The sequence below is a fragment of the Pristiophorus japonicus genome, unplaced genomic scaffold, assembly GCF_044704955.1.
Source record: "Pristiophorus japonicus isolate sPriJap1 unplaced genomic scaffold, sPriJap1.hap1 HAP1_SCAFFOLD_118, whole genome shotgun sequence".
Lineage (NCBI taxonomy): Eukaryota > Metazoa > Chordata > Chondrichthyes > Pristiophoridae > Pristiophorus > Pristiophorus japonicus.
This window is the reverse complement of record NW_027250842.1, coordinates 1,372,852-1,391,569: the sequence shown is the minus strand read 5'-3', so window position 1 is coordinate 1,391,569 and position 18,718 is coordinate 1,372,852. Positions and strand designations below refer to the sequence as shown.

The following is an 18,718-nucleotide window of genomic DNA, read 5'->3' as shown; positions in this document are numbered from 1 at the left end:
GGGAGTGTTTGATGGGACAGTGTAGAGGGAGTTTTACTCTGTTTTAGACTGGGTGTTGTGTAATGAGAGAGGATTAATTAGCAATCTCATTGTGCGAGGCCCCTTGGGGAAGAGTGACCATAATATGGTGGAATTCTGCATTAGGATGGAGAATGAAACAGTTAATTCAGAGACCATGGTCCAGAACTTAAAGAAGGGTAACTTTGAAGGTATGAGGCGTGAATTAGCTGGGATGGATTGGCGAATGATACTTAAGGGGTTGACTGTGGATGGGCAATGGCAGATATTTAGAAACCGCATGGATGAATTACAACAATTGTACATTCCTGTCTGGCGTAAAAATAAAAAAGGGAAGGTGGCTCAACCGTGGCTATCAAGGGAAATCATGGATAGTATTAAAGCCAAGGAAGTGGCATACAAATTGGCCAGAAATAGCAGCGAACCCGGGGACTGGGAGAAATTTAGAACTCAGCAGAGGAGGACAAAAGGTTTGATTTAGGGCAGGGAAAATAGAGTACGAGAAGAAGCTTGCAGGGAACATTAAGACGGATTGCAAAAGTTTCTATAGGTATGTAAAGAGAAAAAGGTTAGTAAAGACAAACGTAGATCCCCTGCAGTCAGAATCAGAGGAAGTCATAACTGGGAACAAAGAAATGGCAGACCAATTGAACAAGTACTTTGGTTCGGTATTGACTGAGGAGGACACAAACAACCTTCCGGATATAAAAGGGGTCGGGGGGTCTATTAAGGAGGAGGAACTGAGGGAAATCTTTATTAGTCGGGAAATTGTGTTGGGGAAATTGATGGGATTGAAGGCCGATAAATCCCCAGGGCCTAATGGACTGCATCCCAGAGTACTTGAGGAGGTGGCCTTGGAAATAGTGGATGCATTGACAGTCATTTTCCAACATTCCATTGACTCTGGATCAGTTCCTATCGAGTGGAGGGTAGCCAATGTAACCCCACTTTTTAAAAAAGGAGGGAGAGAAAGCAGGGAATTATAGACCGGTCAGCCTGACCTCAGTAGTGGGTAAAATGATGGAATCAATTATTAAGGATGTCATAGCAGTGCATTTGGAAAATGGTGACATGATAGGTCCAAGTCAGCATGGATTTGTGAAAGGGAGATCATGCTTGACAAATCTTCTGGAATTTTTTGAGGATGTTTCCAATAAAGTGGACAAAGGAGTACCAGTTGATGTGGTATATTTGGACTTTCAGAAAGCTTTCGACAAGGTCCCACACAGGAGATTAATGTGCAAAGTTAAAGCACATGGGATTGGGGGTAGTGTGCTGACGTGGATTGAGAACTGGTTGTCAGACAGGAAGCAAAGAGTCGGAGTAAATGGGTACTTTTCAGAATGGCAGGCAGCGACTAGTGGGGTACCGCAGGGTTCTGTGCTGGGGCCCCAGCTGTTTACATTGTACATTAATGATTTAGACGAGGGGATTAAATGTAGTATCTCCAAATTTGCGGATGACACTAAGTTGGGTGGCAGTGTGAGCTGCGAGGAGGATGCTATGAGGCTGCAGAGTGACTTGGATAGGTTAGGTGAGTGGGCAAATGCGTGGCAGATGAAGTATAATGTGGATAAATGTGAGGTTATCCACTTTGGTGGTAAAAACAGAGACAGACTATTATCTGAATGGTGACAGATTAGGAAAAGGGGAGGTGCAACGAGACCTGGGTGTCATGGTACATCAGTCATTGAAGGTTGGCATGCAGGTACAGCAGGTGGTTAAGAAAGCAAATGGCATGTTGGCCTTCATAGCGAGGGGATTTGAGTATAGGGGCAGGGAGGTGTTGCTACAGTTGTACAGGGCCTTGGTGAGGCCACACCTGGAATATTGTGTACAGTTTTGGTCTCCTAACCTGAGGAAGGACATTCTTGCTATTGAGGGAGTGCAGCGAAGGTTCACCAGACTGATTCCTGGGATGGTGGGACTGACCTATCAAGAAAGACTGGATCAACTGGGCTTGTATTCACGAGTTCAGAAGAGTGAGAGGGGACCTCATAGAAACGTTTAAAATTCTGACGGGTTTGGACAGGTTGGATGCAGGAAGAATGTTCCCAATGTTGGGGAAGTCCAGAACCAGGGGTCACAGTCTAAGGATAAGGGGTAAGCCATTTAGGACCGAGATGAGGAGAAACTTCTTCACCCAGAGAGTGGTGAACCTGTGGAATTCTCTACCACAGAAAGTTGTTGAGGCCAATTCACTAAATATATTCAAAAGGGAGTTAGATGAAGTCCTTACTACTCGGGGGATCAAGGGGTATGGCGTGAAAGCAGGAAGTGGGTACTGAAGTTTCATGTTCAGCCATGAACTCATTGAATGGTGGTGCAGGCTAGAAGGGCTGAATGGCCTGCTCCTGCACCTATTTTCTATGTTTCTATGTATCTAACCCTGTGCTGTACCTGCCCTGGGAGTGTTTGATGGGACAGTGTAGAGGGAGCTTTACTCTATATATCTAACCCCCCTGTACCTGCCCTGGGAGTGTTTGATGGGACAGTGTAGAGGGAGCTTTACTCTGTATCTAACCCCCTGTACCTGCCCTGGGAGTGTTTGATGGGACAGTGTCGAGGGAGCTTTACTCTGTATCTAACCCCCTGTACCCCTTCTGTTGCCTGGGCCCCAAGCTATGGAACTCCCTCTCTAAACCTCTCCGCCTCTCTACCTCTCTCCTCCTTTACATAAGAAATAGGAGCAGGAGTGGGCCATTCGGCCCCTCGAGCCCTGCTCCGCCATTTAATACGATCATGGCTGATCTGATCATGGACTCAGCTCCACTTCCCCGCCCGCTCCCATAACCCTTCACTCCCTTATCGCTCAAAAATCTGTCTATCACCACCTTAAATATATTCAATGTCCCAGCCTCCACAGCTCTCTGGGGCAGAGAATTCCACAGATTTACAACCCTCTGAGAGAAGAAATTCCTCCTCATCTCAGTTTTAAATGGGCGGCCCCTTATTCTAAGACCATGCCCCCTAGTTCTAGTCTCCCCCCATCAGTGGGAACATCCTCTCTGCATCCACCTTGTCGAGCCCCCCTCATAATCTGATACGTTTCGATAAGATCACCTCTCATTCTTCTGAATTCCAATGAGTAGAGGCCCAACCTCCTCAACCTTTCCTCATAAGTCAACCCCCTCATCCCTGGAATAAACCGAGTGAACCTTCTCTGAACTGCCTCCAAAGCAAGTATCTCCTTTCGTAAATACGGAGAGCAAAACTGCACGCAGTACTCCAGGTGTGGCCTCACCGATACCCTGTATAACTGGAGCAAGACTTCCCTGCTTTTATACTCCATCCCCTTTGCAATAAAGGCCAAGATTCACAGACTGGTGAAGGATTCAAATCAACAACTTATGTATTTATATGGCCCCTTTAACGTAGTGAAATGTCCCAGGGTGCTTCACGGCGGTGTGATAAGACAAAGCAGATAAATTTAACCCTGAGCCACATAAGGAGAAATTAGGGACAGGTGACCAAAAGCTGGGTCAGAGGGAGGTTTTAAGGAGCGTCTTGAAGGAGGGTAGAGAGGCGGAGAGGTTTAGGGAGGGAGTTCCAGAGCTTGGGGCTCAGGCAACAGAAGGCACGGCCACCGATGGTGGAGCGATTATAATCAGGGATGGTCAGGAGGGCAGAATTAGAGGAGCGCAGAGATCTCGGGGGGGTTGTAGGGGCTGGAGGAGGTTACAGAGATAGGGAAGTGTGTAATGGCTGGAGGAGGTTACAGAGATAGGGAGGGTGTAGGGGCTGGAGGGGGTTACAGAGATAGGGAGGGGTGTAGGGGCTGGAGGAGGTTACTGAGATAGGGAGGGGTGTAGGGACTGGAGGAGGTTAGAGATAGGGAGGGTGTAGGGGCTGGAGGAGGTTAGAGATAGGGAGGGGTGTAGGGGCTGGAGGAGATTACTGAGATAGGGAGGGGTGTAGGGGCTGGAGGAGGTTAGAGATAGGGAGGGGTGTAGGGGTTGGAGGAGGTTACGGAGATAGGGAGGGGGTGTAGGGGCTGGAGGAGGTTAGAGATATGGAGGGATTTGAAAACTAGGATGAGAATTTTAAAATCGTGGCATTGCTTAACCGGGAGCCAATGTAGGTCAGTGAGCACGGGGTGATGGGTGAGCGGGACTCGGTGCGAGTTAGGACACTGGGTCAGCGAGCACAGGGGGTGATGGGTGAGTGGGACTGGGTGCGAGTTAGGACACGGGGTCAGCGAGCACAGGGGGTGATGGGTGAGTGGGACTTGGTGCGAGTTAGGACACGGGGCAGTGAGCACAGGGGGTGATGGGTGAGTGGGACTGGGTGCGAGTTAGGACATGGGGTCAGCGAGCACAGGGGGTGATGGGTGAGTGGGACTGGGTGTGAGTTAGGACACTGGGTCAGCGAGCACGGGGTGATGGGTGAGCGGGACTGGGTGTGAGTTAGGACACGGGGGCAGGGGGTTTTGGGTGAGTGGGACTCGGTGCGAGTTAGGACATGGGGTCAGCGAGCATAGGGAGTGATGGGTGAGCGGGACTCGGTGCGAGTTAGGACACGGGGTCAGTGAGCACAGGGGGTGATGGGTGAGTGGGACTGGGTGTGAGTTAGGACACGGGGGTTTTGGGTGAGTGGGACTCGGTGTGAGTTAGGACATGGGGGCAGTGAGCACAGGGGGTGATGGGTGAGTGGGACTGGGTGCGAGTTAGGACACGGGGTCAGTGAGCACAGGGGGTGATGGGTGAGTGGGACTGGGTGTGAGTTAGGACACGGGGCAGTGAGCACGGGGTGATGGGTGAGCGGGACTGGGTGTGAGTTAGGACACGGGGGCAGTGAGCACAGGGGGTGATGGGTGAGTGGGACTGGGTGTGAGTTAGGACACGGGGCAGTGAGCACAGGGGGTGATGGGTGAGCGGGACTGGGTGTGAGTTAGGACACGGGGGCAGTGAGCACAGGGGGTGATGGGTGAGTGGGACTCGGTGTGAGTTAGGACACGGGGTCAGTGAGCACAGGGGGTGATGGGTGAGTGGGACTCGGTGCGAGTTAGGACACGGGGCAGTGAGCACAGGGGGTGATGGGTGAGTGGGACTCGGTGCGAGTTAGGACACGGGGGCAGCTGAGTTTTGGATCACCTCGAGTTTACGTCGGGCAGAACGTGGGAGGCCGGCCAGGAGTGCGTTGGAATAGTCGAGTCTGGAGGGGACAGAGGCAGGGGGTGAGGGCTTCTGCAGCGGATGAGCTGAGGCGGGGGAGGGGGGGGGTGGAAACGGGCGGTCTGGGTTACTCCCGCGGATGCGTGGGTGGAAGCTCAGTTTGGGGGGGTCTCCCGTCACGAACTGGGGCGGGGGGGGGGGTCGTGCTCACCGATTGGTTGGGGTGCTGATTGAATTGGGCGGATGGAAGGGCGTCTGGGTGAGACTCAGCGATGTGGGAATGTGCTGAACCTGCTCCCGGGCGGCCTGTTGATCATCTCCCATTCCTCTCCCTCTGTCCAGTGGCCTCGGCTACATTGTGGGATCGAAGGTGAACGACATCACTGGAGACTGGCACTGGGCTCTCAGGGTAAGTCTGTTCCCGGCCCTCGGGTGGTTGGACCGCTTTCTATCTCGAGGCAGCCTCGCGCACCCAGGAAACACACAGGCGGCTGATGTGCGCGCTTCAAAATAAGAGAGAAACTAGTCCGTAGAATGTACCGGCCCAGAAACTGTTCCGTGGCCGTGTTTCTGGTCCACGCGAGTCTTGTCCCACCCAGATGGGCCTCGGTTTAACGTCCCTCGGTGCTGCCCCTCCGACAGTGCGGCGCTCCCTCGGTACTGCCCCTCCGACAGTGCGGCGCTCCCTCAGTACTGCCCCTCCGACAGTGCGGCACTCCCTCAGTACTGCCCCTCCGACAGTGCGGCACTCCCTCAGTACGGCCCCTCCGACAGTGCGGCGCTCCCTCAGTACTGCCCCTCCGACAGTGCGGCGCTCCCTCAGTACTGCCCCTCCGACAGTGCGGCACTCCCTCAGTACTGCCCCTCCGACAGTGCGGCGCTCCCTCAGTACTGCCCCTCCGACAGTGCGGCGCTCCCTCAGTACTGCCCCTCCGACAGTGCGGCGCTCCCTCAGTACTGCCCCTCCGACAGTGCGGCGCTCCCTCAGTACTGCCCCTCCGACAGTGCGGCGCTCCCTCAGTACTGCCCCTCCGACAGTGCAGTGCTCCCTCAGTGCTGCCCCTCCGACAGTGCGGCGCTCCCTCGGTGCTGGAATATCAGCTCCCCTCTCTTTTTTTTTTGTGCTCAAGTCCCTGGAGTGTGACTTGAACCCACAGCCGCCTTACTCTGAGGCGAGAATGTGACATCTGACTACATTCACAGACGTAAGAACATCAGAAATAGGAGCAGGAGCCGGCCATTCGGCCCCTCGAGCCTGCTCCGCCATTTAATACGATCATGGGCTGATCCGATCATGGACTCAGCTCCACTTCCCCGCCCGCTCCCCATAACCCTTCACTCCCTTATCGCTCAAAAATCTGTCTATCTCCACCTTAAATATATTCAATGTCCCAGCCTCCACAGCTCTCTGGGGCAGAGAATTCCACAGATTTACAACCCTCAGAGAAGGAATTCCTCCTCATCTCAGTTTTAAATGGGCGGCCCCTTATTCTAAGACCATGCCCCCTAGTTCTAGTCTCCCCCCATCAGTGGGAACATCCTCTCTGCATCCACCTTGTCGAGCCCCCTCATAATCTGATACGTTTCCATAAGATCACCTCTCATTCTTCTGAATTCCAATGAGTAGAGGCCCAACCTCCTCAACCTTTCCTCATAAGTCAACCCCCTCATCCCCCGGAATCAACCGAGTGAACCTTCTCTGAACTGCCTCCAAAGCAAGTATCTCCTTTCGTAAATACGGAGAGCAAAACTGCACGCAGTACTCCAGCTGTGGCCTCACCAATACCCTGTCTAACTGGAGCAAGACTTCCCTGCTTTTATACTCCATCCCCTTTAAGGGGGAGATTGACCAGAATGGTACCTGGGATAAGGGACAGTTGCGTGGAGCGATATCAGAGAGTGGGCCGCTGTTTCCCCCAGCACTGGGCTAACTCCTTCTCTTCCCTCCCTCACACTGTCCCCTGCTGTCTTGCCCCCCCCCCGTAGGTAACTCCAGCTCTGGGTCTAGTCGCTGTGCTGCTGTTGGTGTTCGTGGTCCCAGAGCCCCCGAGGGGGGCAGTGGAAAGAAGGTCAGATCGAGCTCTCGTCTACACCTCCTGGCTCACTGACGTCAAAGCACTCTCCACCAAGTAAGTCTGGGCTCACTCCCGCACCCGACGAACACACTGACACCCGGTCCCAGAGGGGGAAAGGACAGTGTATCTAACGCACTGTGATACCCGGTCCCAGAGGGGGGAAAGGACAGTGTATCTAACGCACTGTGACACCCGGTCCCAGAGGGGGAAAGGACAGTGTATCTAACACACTGTGACACCTGGTCCCAGAGGGGGGAAAGGACAGTGTATCTAACGCACTGTGACACCCGGTCCCAGAGGGGAAAGGACAGTGTATCTAACGCACTGTGACACCTGGTCCCAGAGGGGGGAAAGGACAGTGTATCTAACGCACTGTGACACCCGGTCCCAGAGGGGGAAAGGACAGTGTATCTAACGCACTGTGACACCCGGTCCCAGAGGGGGAAAGGTCAGTGTATCTAACGCACTGTGACACCTGGTCCCAGAGGGGGAAAGGACAGTGTATCTAACGCACTGTGACACCCGGTCCCAGAGGGGGAAAGGACAGTGTATCTAACGCACTGTGACACCCGGTCCCAGAGGGGGAAAGGACAGTGTATCTAACGCACTGACACCCGGTCCCAGAGGGGGAAAGGACAGTGTATCTAATGCACTGTGACACCCAGTCCCAGAGGGGGAAAGGACAGTGTATCTAACGCACTGTGACACCCGGTCCCAGAGGGGGAAAGGACAGTGTATCTAACGCACTGTGACACCCGGTCCCAGAGGGGGAAAGGACAGTGTATCTAACGCACTGTGACACCCGGTCCCAGAGGGGGAAAGGACAGTGTATCTAACGCACTGACACCCGGTCCCAGAGGGGGAAAGGACAGTGTATCTAACGCACTGTGATACCCGGTCCCAGAGGGGGAAAGGACAGTGTATCTAACACACTGTGACACCCGGTCCCAGAGGGGGAAAGGACAGTGTATCTAACGCACTGTGACACCCAGTCCCAGAGGGGGAAAGGACAGTGTATCTAACGCACTGTGACACCCGGTCCCAGAGGGGGAAAGGTCAGTGTATCTAACGCACTGTGACACCCGGTCCCAGAGGGGGAAAGGACAGTGTATCTAACGCACTGTGACACCCGGTCCCAGAGGGGGAAAGGACAGTGTATCTAACGCACTGACACCCGGTCCCAGAGGGGGAAAGGTCAGTGTATCTAACGCACTGTGACACCCGGTCCCAGAGGGGGAAAGGTCAGTGTATCTAACGCACTGTGACACCCGGTCCCAGAGGGGGAAAGGACAGTGTATCTAACACAATGTGACACCCGGTCCTAGAGGGGGAAAGGACAGTGTATCTAACGCACTGTGACACCCGGTCCCAGAGGGGGAAAGGACAGTGTATCTAACGCACTGTGACACCCGGTCCCAGAGGGGAAAGGACAGTGTATCTAACGCACTGTGACACCCGGTCCCAGAGGGGGAAAGGACAGTGTATCTAACACAATGTGACACCCGGTCCTAGAGGGGGAAAGGACAGTGTATCTAACGCACTGTGACACCCGGTCCCAGAGGGGGAAAGGACAGTGTATCTAACGCACTGTACCAGCTTCCCCCTTGACTTATTACGATGTACCTGTTGTGTGGGATCGCTGCATTTGGAGCCGATTTGCTAACTGTGTTGCTGTGTACATTCTCTCTCTCTCTCTCTCTCTCTCTCTCTCTCCCACAGTTACAGCTTCCTGCTGTCGTCCCTGGGTTTCACCTCGGTGGCCTTTGTCACAGGCACCTTGGCGCTCTGGGCGCCCACCTATCTCTTCCGTGCCCAGGTGGTCCAGGGAACGATGAAGCCATGTACCAAGGGGCCGTGTAACTCTCTGGACAGGTATCTTCTCGTTCCGTTTTTGTTAATACCGTACAACACGAGCAGCGCCCTCAGCTGGCCGGCTGAGGCCCGTGCAGCGGTTTGCAAGCTGCTCCACATCGCCACCTCCTGGCCACAGCCCGCAACTGCGCCCGTTACCGGCCCAGTGTTTACATACGAAAGGTTAATCTACATGTTCAGAGCGTGGCGTGCCTTCTGTCGCGTGCCTTGTTCTGATGCCATTCCCCCTGTACCCTCCCTCCCTCCCTCCTCGGAACAGTACAGCACAGAAGGAGGCCATTCGGCCCATCGATCCTGTGCCGGCTCTGTGACCGAGCGATCCGATTAGTCCCGCTCTCTCCCAATCGCCCGGCAAATCGCTCCCCCCTCGAGTGTTTATCCAATTCCCGGTTTGAAAGTGACACTTGAATCTGCTTCCCACCGCCCTTTCAGGCCCCGCCTTCCCGATCCCCAACAACTGGCTGTGTAACAATGTTCTCCTCCCCTTCTCCCCCACCTCGGGTTCTGTTCCCAATCGCCTTCAATCGGAGTCCCTCTGGTTACCCCACCCTCCGACACTGGGAGCTGTTCCTCCTGAGTTACTCCGTCAAGCCCCCTCGGGATTTTGAGCCCCTCGATCAGATCTTCTCTCAACCCTCTCTGCTCCGAGGAGAACAAACCCAGCTTCTCTATTCTCCCCCCCCCCCCCCCCCCCCCACTTCACTGAAGTCCCTCCGACAGCGCAGTGCGGCGCTCCCTCAGTACTGCCCCTCCGACAGTGCGGCACTCCCTCAGTACTGCCCCTCCGACAGTGCGGCGCTCGCTCAGTACTGCCCCTCCGACAGTGCGGTGCTCCCTCAGTACCGCCCCTCCGACAGTGTGGCACTCCCTCAGTACTGCCCCTCCGACAGTGCGGCGCTCCCTAAGTCCTGCCCCTCCGACAGTGCAGTGCGGCGCTCCCTCAGTACTGCCCCTCCAACAGTACGACACTCCCTCAGTACTGCCCCTCCGACAGTGCGGCGCTCCCTCAGTACTGCCCCTCCGACAGTGCGGCGCTCGCTCAGCACTGCCCCTCCGACAGTGCGGCGCTCCCTCAGTACTGCCCCTCCGACAGTGCGGCACTCCCTCAGTACTGCCCCTCCGACAGTGCGGCACTCCCTCAGTACTGCCCCTCCGACAGTGCGGCGCTCCCTCGGTACTGCCCCTCCGACAGTGCGGCGCTCCCTCAGTACTGCCCCTCCGACAGTGCGGCGCTCCCTCGGTACTGCCCCTCCGACAGTGCGGCGCTCCCTCAGTACTGCCCCTCCGACAGTGCAGCGCTCCCTCAGTACTGCCCCTCCGACAGTGCGGCGCTCCCTCAGTACTGACCCTCCGACAGTGCGGTGCTCCCTCAGTACTGCCCCTCCGACAGTGCGGCACTCCCTCAGTACTGCCCCTCCGACAGTGCGGCGCTCCCTCGGTACTGCCCCTCCGACAGTGCGGCGCTCCCTCAGTACTGCCCCTCCGACAGTGCGGCACTCCCTCAGTACTGCCCCTCCGACAGTGCGGCACTCCCTCAGTACTGCCCCTCCGACAGTGCGGCACTCCCTCAGTACTGCCCCTCCGACAGTGCGGCGCTCCCTCAGTACTGCCCCTCCGACAGTGCGGCACTCCCTCAGTACTGCCCCTCCGACAGTGCGGCGCTCCCTCAGTACTGCCTCTCCATCACTCAGGAGCATCAGCCCAGATTTTTGCGCTCCAGTCTCCAGTGATGAATCACTGCTGCCCATAGGGCATTCAACGCTTTGATATGACGCTGTACAAAGGTTTGTTCTTTTATCTGTCTGCTTCTTGCCCTCTCGCCCTCTCTCTCTCTCCCCCCTCTCGCTGCAGCTTAATCTTTGGCATTATCACCTGTATCAGCGGCTTCCTGGGCGTGGGGGCTGGTGTGGAGATCAGCAAACGGTATCGGCAGATCAACCCGCGGGCAGACCCGTTGGTGTGTGCCTTCGGGCTCCTGGCATCGGCCCCGTTCCTCTACCTCGCTGTGGTCATGGCCGAGACCAGCACCATCGCCACCTACGTGAGTACCACTGGTCCGGGAGTCTCGGGGCAAGGGGGACTGAGACACCAGCCAGTGTACAGATATCTCCGAGGGAGAGGGACTGAGAGACACCAGTCAGTGTACAGATATCTCCCTGAGGGAGAGGGACTGAGAGACAGCAGTCAGTGTACTGATATCTCCCTGAGGGAGAGGGGACTGAGAGATACCAGTCAGTGTACAGATATCTCCCTGAGGGAGAAGGACTGAGAGACACCAGTCAGTGTACAGATATCTCCCTGAGGGAGAGGGGACTGAGACACCAGTCAGTGTACAGATATCTCCCTGAGGGAGAGAGGGGACTGAGAGACACCAGTCAGTGTACAGATATCTCCGAGGGAGAGAGGGACTGAGAGACACCAGTCAGTGTACAGATATCTCCCTGAGGGAGAGAGGACTGAGAGACACCAGTCAGTGTACAGATATCTCCCTGAGGGAGAGGGGACTGAGAGACACCAGTCAGTGTACAGATATCTCCCTGAGGGAGAGAGGGACTGAGAGACACCAGTCAGTGTACAGATATCTCCCTGAGGGAGAGAGGACTGAGAGACACCAGTCAGTGTACAGATATCTCCCTGAGGGAGAGGGGACTGAGACACACCAGTCAGTGTACAGATATCTCCCTGAGAGAGAGGGGGACTGAGAGACACCAGTCAGTGTACAGATATCTCCCTGAGGGAGAGGGGACTGAGAGACACCAGTCAGTGTACAGATATCTCCCTGAGGGAGAGGGGACTGAGAGACACCAGTCAGTGTACAGATATCTCCCTGAGGGAGAGGGGACTGAGAGACACCAGTCAGTGTACAGATATCTCCCTGAGGGAGAGGGGACTGAGAGACACCAGTCAGTGTACAGATATCTCCCTGAGGGAGAGGGGACTGAGAGACACCAGTCAGTGTACAGATATCTTCTTGAGGGAGAGGGGACTGAGACACCAGTCAGTGTACAGATATCTCCCTGAGGGAGAGGGGACTGAGAGACACCAGTCAGTGTACAGATATCTTCTTGAGGGAGAGGGGACTGAGACACCAGTCAGTGTACAGATATCTCCGAGGGAGAGGGGACTGAGAGACACCAGTCAGTAGTGGGTCATTATCACATCGCTGTGTGTGGGAGCTTGCTGTGCGCAAATTGCCTGCCGCGTTTCTCACAATACAACAGGGACCGCACTCCGAAAGTACTTCATTGGGTGCAAAGCGCTTTGGGACGTCCGGTGGTTGTGAACGGCGCTATATGAATGCAAGTCTTTTGCCCCAGTGTAAACAGTTCCCGCTTCAGGAGCGCCTCGAGTTACGAGGAGGGATTGCACAAGCTGGGTTTGCATTCGCTGGAATTTGGAAGGGTGGGGCATGATTTGACCAAAGTTTTCAAGATATTGGGGAGAACACATCGCGTAAACAGAGGCACTATTGCCGCTGGTTGTTCATTTCAGGAGCCGAGCCGTAAAAATTACAGCCAGGCCTTAAAGGAGTTAAATTCGGGAACATTTCTATACACACACAGGGTGGGAGGAGTTTTTAAACTCTCTCCCGCAAACGGCAATCGACGGGATGTGTGCCAAAGGCAGGAATATAGAGTTACGTCACAGATCAGCCCTGGACTTATTGATTGGTGTAACAGGCTCGAGGGGCTGAATGGCCTGTTCCTGTGTAACAGTCTCGAGGGGCTGAATGGCCTCCTGTTCCCGTGTAACAGGCTCGAGGGGCTGAATGGCCTGTTCCTGTGTAACAGGCTCGAGGGGCTGAATGGCCTCCTGTTCCCGTGTAACAGGCTCGAGGGGCTGAATGGCCTGTTCCTGTGTAACAGGCTCAAGGGGCTGAATGGGCCTCCTCCTGTTCCTGTGTAACAGGCTCAAGGGGCTGAATGGGCCTCCTCCTGTTCCTGTGTAACAGTCTCGAGGGGCTGAATGGCCTGTTCCTGTGTAACAGGCTCAAGGGGCTGAATGGGCCTCCTCCTGTTCCTGTGTAACAGGCTCGAGGGGCTGAATGGCCTCCTCCTGTTCCTGTGTAACAGGCTCGAGGGGCTGAATGGCCTCCTCCTGTTCCTGTGTAACAGGCTCGAGGGGCTGAATGGGCCTCCTCCTGTTCCTGTGTAACAGACTCAAGGGGCTGAATGGGCCTCCTCCTGTTCCTAATGTAACAGACTCGAGGGGCTGAATGGCCTCCTCCTGTTCCTGTGTAACAGGCTCGAGAGGCTGAATGGGCCTCCTCCTGTTTCTAATGTGACTGGGATGGGATGCGGGGGAAAGATAGACAGACTTACATTTATATAGCGCCTTTCACAACCACCGGATGTCTCAAAAGCGCTTCACAGCCAATGAAGTACTTTTGGAGGGCAGTCACTGTTGTATTGTGGGAAACGCGGAAGCCAATTTGCGCACAGCAAGCTCCCACACACAGCGATGTGATAATTACCCAGATGATCTGTTTTTGTTATGTTGATTGAGGGATAAATATTGGCCCCAGGACACCGGGGAGAACTCCCCCTGCTCCTCTTCCAAATACTGGCCCCGGGATCTTTTACATCCTCCTGAGAGAGCAGACGGGGCCTCGGTTTAATGTCTCATCCGAAAGACGCCCCCTCCGACAGTGCGGCACTCCCTCAGTCCTGCCCCTCCGACAGTGCGGCGCTCCCTCAGTCCTGCCCCTCCGACAGTGCGGCGCTCCCTCAGTCCTGCCCCTCCGACAGTGAGGCGCTCCCTCAGTCCTGCCCCTCCGACAGTGCGGCGCTCCCTCAGTACTGCCCCTCCGACAGTGCGGCGATCCCTCAGTACCGCCCCTCCCACAGTGCGGCACTCCCTCAGTACTGCCCCTCCGACAGTGCGGCACTCCCTCAGTACTGCCCCTCCGACAGTGCGGCACTCCCTCAGTACTGCCCCTCCGACAGTGCGGCACTCCCTCAGTACTGCCCCTCCGACAGTGCGGTGCTCCCTCAGTCCTGCCCCTCCGACAGTGCGGCACTCCCTCAGTCCTGCCCCTCCGACAGTGCGGCACTCCCTCAGTCCTGCCCCTCCGACAGTGCGGCGCTCCCTCAGTACTGCCCCTCCGACAGTGCGGCGCTCCCTCAGTACTGCCCCTCCGACAGTGCAGCACTCCCTCAGTACTGCCCCTCCGACAGTGCGGCACTCCCTCAGTACTGCCCCTCCGACAGTGCGGCGCTCCCTCAGTCCTGCCCCTCCGTGTCACTGGAAGATGGTGAAACGATGAGCACACCTCTCTCTTCACCCCTTGGCCTTTTCCTCCTCCTCCCCGGACGATAGCAGGGCAGGCTGCACAGTTACCCCACTATCCAGGCACCCCTCCGTGGGCCCAAGGGGCGTCTGGACACCCCGAGGGACAGGCCGGGGCCGAGTCTAGCCGCCTCCTGTCGTTCTTCCCTCTGCGCTTCCCCCCCCCCCCCCTCTCAAATAAGCCCACCCTCCCTCTCCTGTTGACCTCTGCGCTCTCGACGAGGTTCGAACAGCCTCCCCCTCACGAATGGCCGCCCTCCCGCCCCCCCCACGGGCTGTGGCGTTTACACCCGACTGGTGTTCCGTGTCCCGCTGGGACCCCTGGGCTGGGCGGGGGACCGAGGGGGTGGGCTCACGGACTTTGTCCGGCCCGTACGTCGCCTGGTCACGACCGACGGGAACTCGGCTGCCGGGGCGGGTTATCTGGACCGATGGTCGCCCACTGCCCCCGGATGTTTAATTAAATACACACGCGCAGGAAGGACACAGACCCGGGCCGAGGGAGCAGGGCTTCTCCAACGGAGTGTGTGGCTAAAATGGTGTTCATGATTGGTATTGGACAACGCTGGTATAACTCTCTCTCTCTCTCTCTGTGTGTCTCTCTCTCTCTCTCTCTCTGTGTGTGTGTCTCTCTCTCTCTCTCTCTCTCTCTCTGTGTGTGTGTGTCTCTCTCTCTCTCTCTGTGTCTCTCTCTCTCTCTCTGTGTGTCTCTCTCTCTCTCTCTGTGTGTGTCTCTCTCTCTCTCTCTGTGTGTGTCTCTCTCTCTCTCTCTCTCTGTGTCTCTCTCTCTCTCTCTCTGTGTGTCTCTCTCTCTCTCTGTGTGTCTCTCTCTCTCTCTCTCTCTGTGTGTCTCTCTCTCTCTCTCTCTCTGTGTGTCTCTCTCTCTCTCTCTCTCTGTGTGTCTCTCTCTCTCTCTCTCTCTGTGTGTGTGTGTCTCTCTCTCTCTCTCTCTCTCTCTGTGTGTGTGTGTCTCTCTCTCTCTCTCTCCTCAGGTGTTCATATTTCTGGGCGAGCTGCTCTTGTCTTTGAACTGGGCGATAGTGGCGGACATCCTGTTGGTGAGTACGTGTACCTGGGTGTGGGTGAGAGAACAGGCGCCTGTGATTTGACTCTGTGGCCGACCAGCCCCCCTGTTCGGGTCTTCCCTTCCCCCCCCCCCCCAGTCGGCCTCAGGACGCGGACTCTCTGGGGGCCCTGTAGTGCTGCCACACGTCCTAGGCCGACGAGAGCGGGTGCCTCGCAGTTGGCGTCTGAGCGGGCAGCACAGGAGGGCCTGATGCTGGCACACAGTCCGCCCACCCTGGGTGCTGCACCCCCTCAGTGCCCTGCGGGCCTTGCTCTGGATGTGGGCACAAGGCATGGTCTGAATGTCTGCACCGATGTCGTGTCTGGGGAGATCACGGAGGGGAGTGGGGGGGGGTCATGTGTGAGGAGGACACACACAATCTGCAAAAGGACACAGACAGACTCAGTGAGTGGGCAAACATTTGTCAGATGGAGTATAATGTGGGAAAGTGTGAGGTCATGCACTTTGGCAGAAAAAAAATCAAAGAGCAAGTGTACAGCAAAATTCTAAAAGGACAAAGGGTGTTAAAAAAACAAGCCTGAAGGCTTTGTGTCTTAATGCAAGGAGTATCCGCAATAAGGTGGATGAGTTAACTGTGCAAATAGATGTTAACAAATATGATGTGATTGGGATTACGGAGACGTGGCTCCAGGATGATCCGGGCTGGGAACTCAACATCCAGGGGTATTCAACATTCAGGAAGGAGAGAATAAAAGGAAAAGGAGGTGGGGTAGCATTGCTGGTTAAAGAGGAGATTAATGCAATAGTTAGGAAAGACATTAGCTTGGATGATGTGGAATCTATATGGGTAGAGCTGCAGAACACCAAAGGACAAAAAACGTTAGTGGGAGTTGTGTACAGACCTCCAAACAGTAGTAGTGATGTTGGGGAGGGCATCAAACAGGAAATTAGGGGTGCATGCAATAAAGGTGCAGCAGTTATCATGGGTGACTTTAATATGCACATAGATTGGGCTAACCAAACTGGAAGCAATACGGTGGAGGAGGATTTCCTGGAGTGCATAAAGGATGGTTTTCTAGACCAATATGTTGAGGAACCAACTAGGGGGGAGGCCATCTTAGACTGGGTGTTGTGTAATGAGAGAGGATTAATTAGCAATCTCATTGTGCGAGGCCCCTTGGGGAAGAGTGACCATAATATGGTGGAATTCTGCATTAGGATGGAGAATGAAACAGTTAATTCAGAGACCATGGTCCAGAACTTAAAGAAGGGTAACTTTGAAGGTATGAGGCATGAATTGGCTGGGATAGATTGGCGAATGATACTTAAGGGGTTGACTGTGGATGGGCAATGGCAGACATTTAGAGACCGCATGGATGAACTACAACAATTGTACATTCCTGTCTGGCGTAAAAATAAAAAAGGGAAGGTGGCTCAACCGTGGCTATCAAGGGAAATCAGGGATAGTATTAAAGCCAAGGAAGTGGCATACAAATTGGCCAGAAATAGCAGCGAACCCGGGAACTGGGAGAAATTTAGAAATCAGCAGAGGAGGACAAAGGGTTTGATTAGGGCAGGGAAAATAGAGTACGAGAAGAAGCTTGCAGGGAATATTAAGGCGGATTGCAAAAGTTTCTATAGATATGTAAAGAGAAAAAGGTTAGTAAAGACAAACGTAGGTCCCCTGCAGTTAGAATCAGGGGAAGTCATAACGGGGAACAAAGAAATGGCAGACCAATTGAACAAGTACTTTGGTTCGGTATTCACTAAGGAGGACACGAACAACCTTCCGGATATAAAAGGGGTCAGAGGGTCTAGTAAGGAGGAGGAACTGAGGGAAATCCTTATTAGTCGGGAAATTGTGTTGGGGAAATTGATGGGATTGAAGGCCGATAAATCCCCAGGGCCTGATGGACTGCATCCCAGAGTACTTGAGGAGGTGGCCTTGGAAATAGTGGATGCATTGACAGTCATTTTCCAACATTCCATTGACTCTGGATCAGTTCCTATCGAGTGGAGGGTAGCCAATGTAACCCCACTTTTTAAAAAAGGAGGGAGAGAGAGAAAACAGGGAATTATAGACCGGTCAGCCTGACCTCAGTAGTGGGTAAAATGATGGAATCAATTATTAAGGATGTCATAGCAGCGCATTTGGAAAATGGTGACATGATGGGTCCAAGTCAGCATGGATTTGTGAAAGGGAAATCATGCTTGACAAATCTTCTGGAATTTTTTGAGGATGTTTCCAGTAGAGTGGACAAGGGAGAACCAGTTGATGTGGTATATTTGGACTTTCAGAAGGCTTTCGACAAGGTCCCACACAGGAGATTAATGTGTAAAGTTAAAGCACATGGGATTGGGGGTAGTGTGCTGACATGGATTGAGAACTGGTTGTCAGACAGGAAGCAAAGAGTCGGAGTAAATGGGTACTTTTCAGAGTGGCAGGCAGTGACTAGTGGGGTACCGCAAGGTTCTGTGCTGGGGCCCCAGCTGTTTACATTGTACATTAATGATTTAGACGAGGGGATTAAATGTAGTATCTCCAAATTTGCGGATGACACTAAGTTGGGTGGCAGAGTGAGCTGCGAGGAGGATGCTATGAGGCTGCAGAGTGACTTGGATAGGTTAGGTGAGTGGGCAAATGCATGGCAGATGAAGTATAATGTGGATAAATGTGAGGTTATCCACTTTGGTGGTAAAAACAGAGAGACAGACTATTATCTGAATGGTGACAGATTAGGAAAAGGGAAGGTGCAACGAGACCTGGGTGTCATGGTACATCAGTCATTGAAGGTTGGCATGCAGGTGCAGCAGGCGGTTAAGAAAGCAAATGGCATGTTGGCCTTCATAGTGAGGGGATTTGAGTACAGGGGCAGGGAGGTGTTGCTACAGTTGTACAGGGCCTTGGTGAGGCCACACCTGGAGTATTGTGTACAGTTTTGGTCTCCTAATCTGAGGAAGGACATTCTTGCTATTGAGGGAGTGCAGCGAAGGTTCACCAGACTGATTCCCGGGGTGGCTGGACTGACATATCAAGAAAGACTGGATCAACTGGGCTTGTATTCACGAGTTCAGAAGAGTGAGAGGGGATCTCATAGAAACGTTTAAAATTCTGATGGGTTTAGACAGGTTAGATGCAGGAAGAATGTTCCCAATGTTGGGGAAGTCCAGAACCAGAGGTCACAGTCTAAGAATAAGGGGTAAGCCATTTAGGACTGAGATGAGGAGAAACTTCTTCACCCAGAGAGTGGTGAACCTGTGGAATTCTCTACCACAGAACGTTGTTGAGGCCAATTCACTAAATATATTCAAAAGGGAGTTAG

At 54.3% G+C, this 18,718-nt stretch overlaps 1 protein-coding gene across 3 annotated transcripts in view; it reads left to right on the top strand.

Annotated features, from left to right (window-relative positions):
- spns1 (SPNS lysolipid transporter 1, lysophospholipid) overlaps nt 1-18,718 on the top strand; it is a 36,173-nt gene that overhangs the window by 10,661 nt on the left and 6,794 nt on the right. For all 3 annotated transcript variants that reach the window (XM_070870189.1, XM_070870191.1, XM_070870190.1), the window contains 5 exons: nt 5,475-5,541; nt 7,119-7,261; nt 8,927-9,079; nt 10,931-11,120; nt 15,361-15,426. In XM_070870189.1, coding sequence (XP_070726290.1) covers nt 5,475-5,541; nt 7,119-7,261; nt 8,927-9,079; nt 10,931-11,120; nt 15,361-15,426 — 619 coding nt within the window. The remainder of the gene's footprint in view (nt 1-5,474; nt 5,542-7,118; nt 7,262-8,926; nt 9,080-10,930; nt 11,121-15,360; nt 15,427-18,718) is intronic.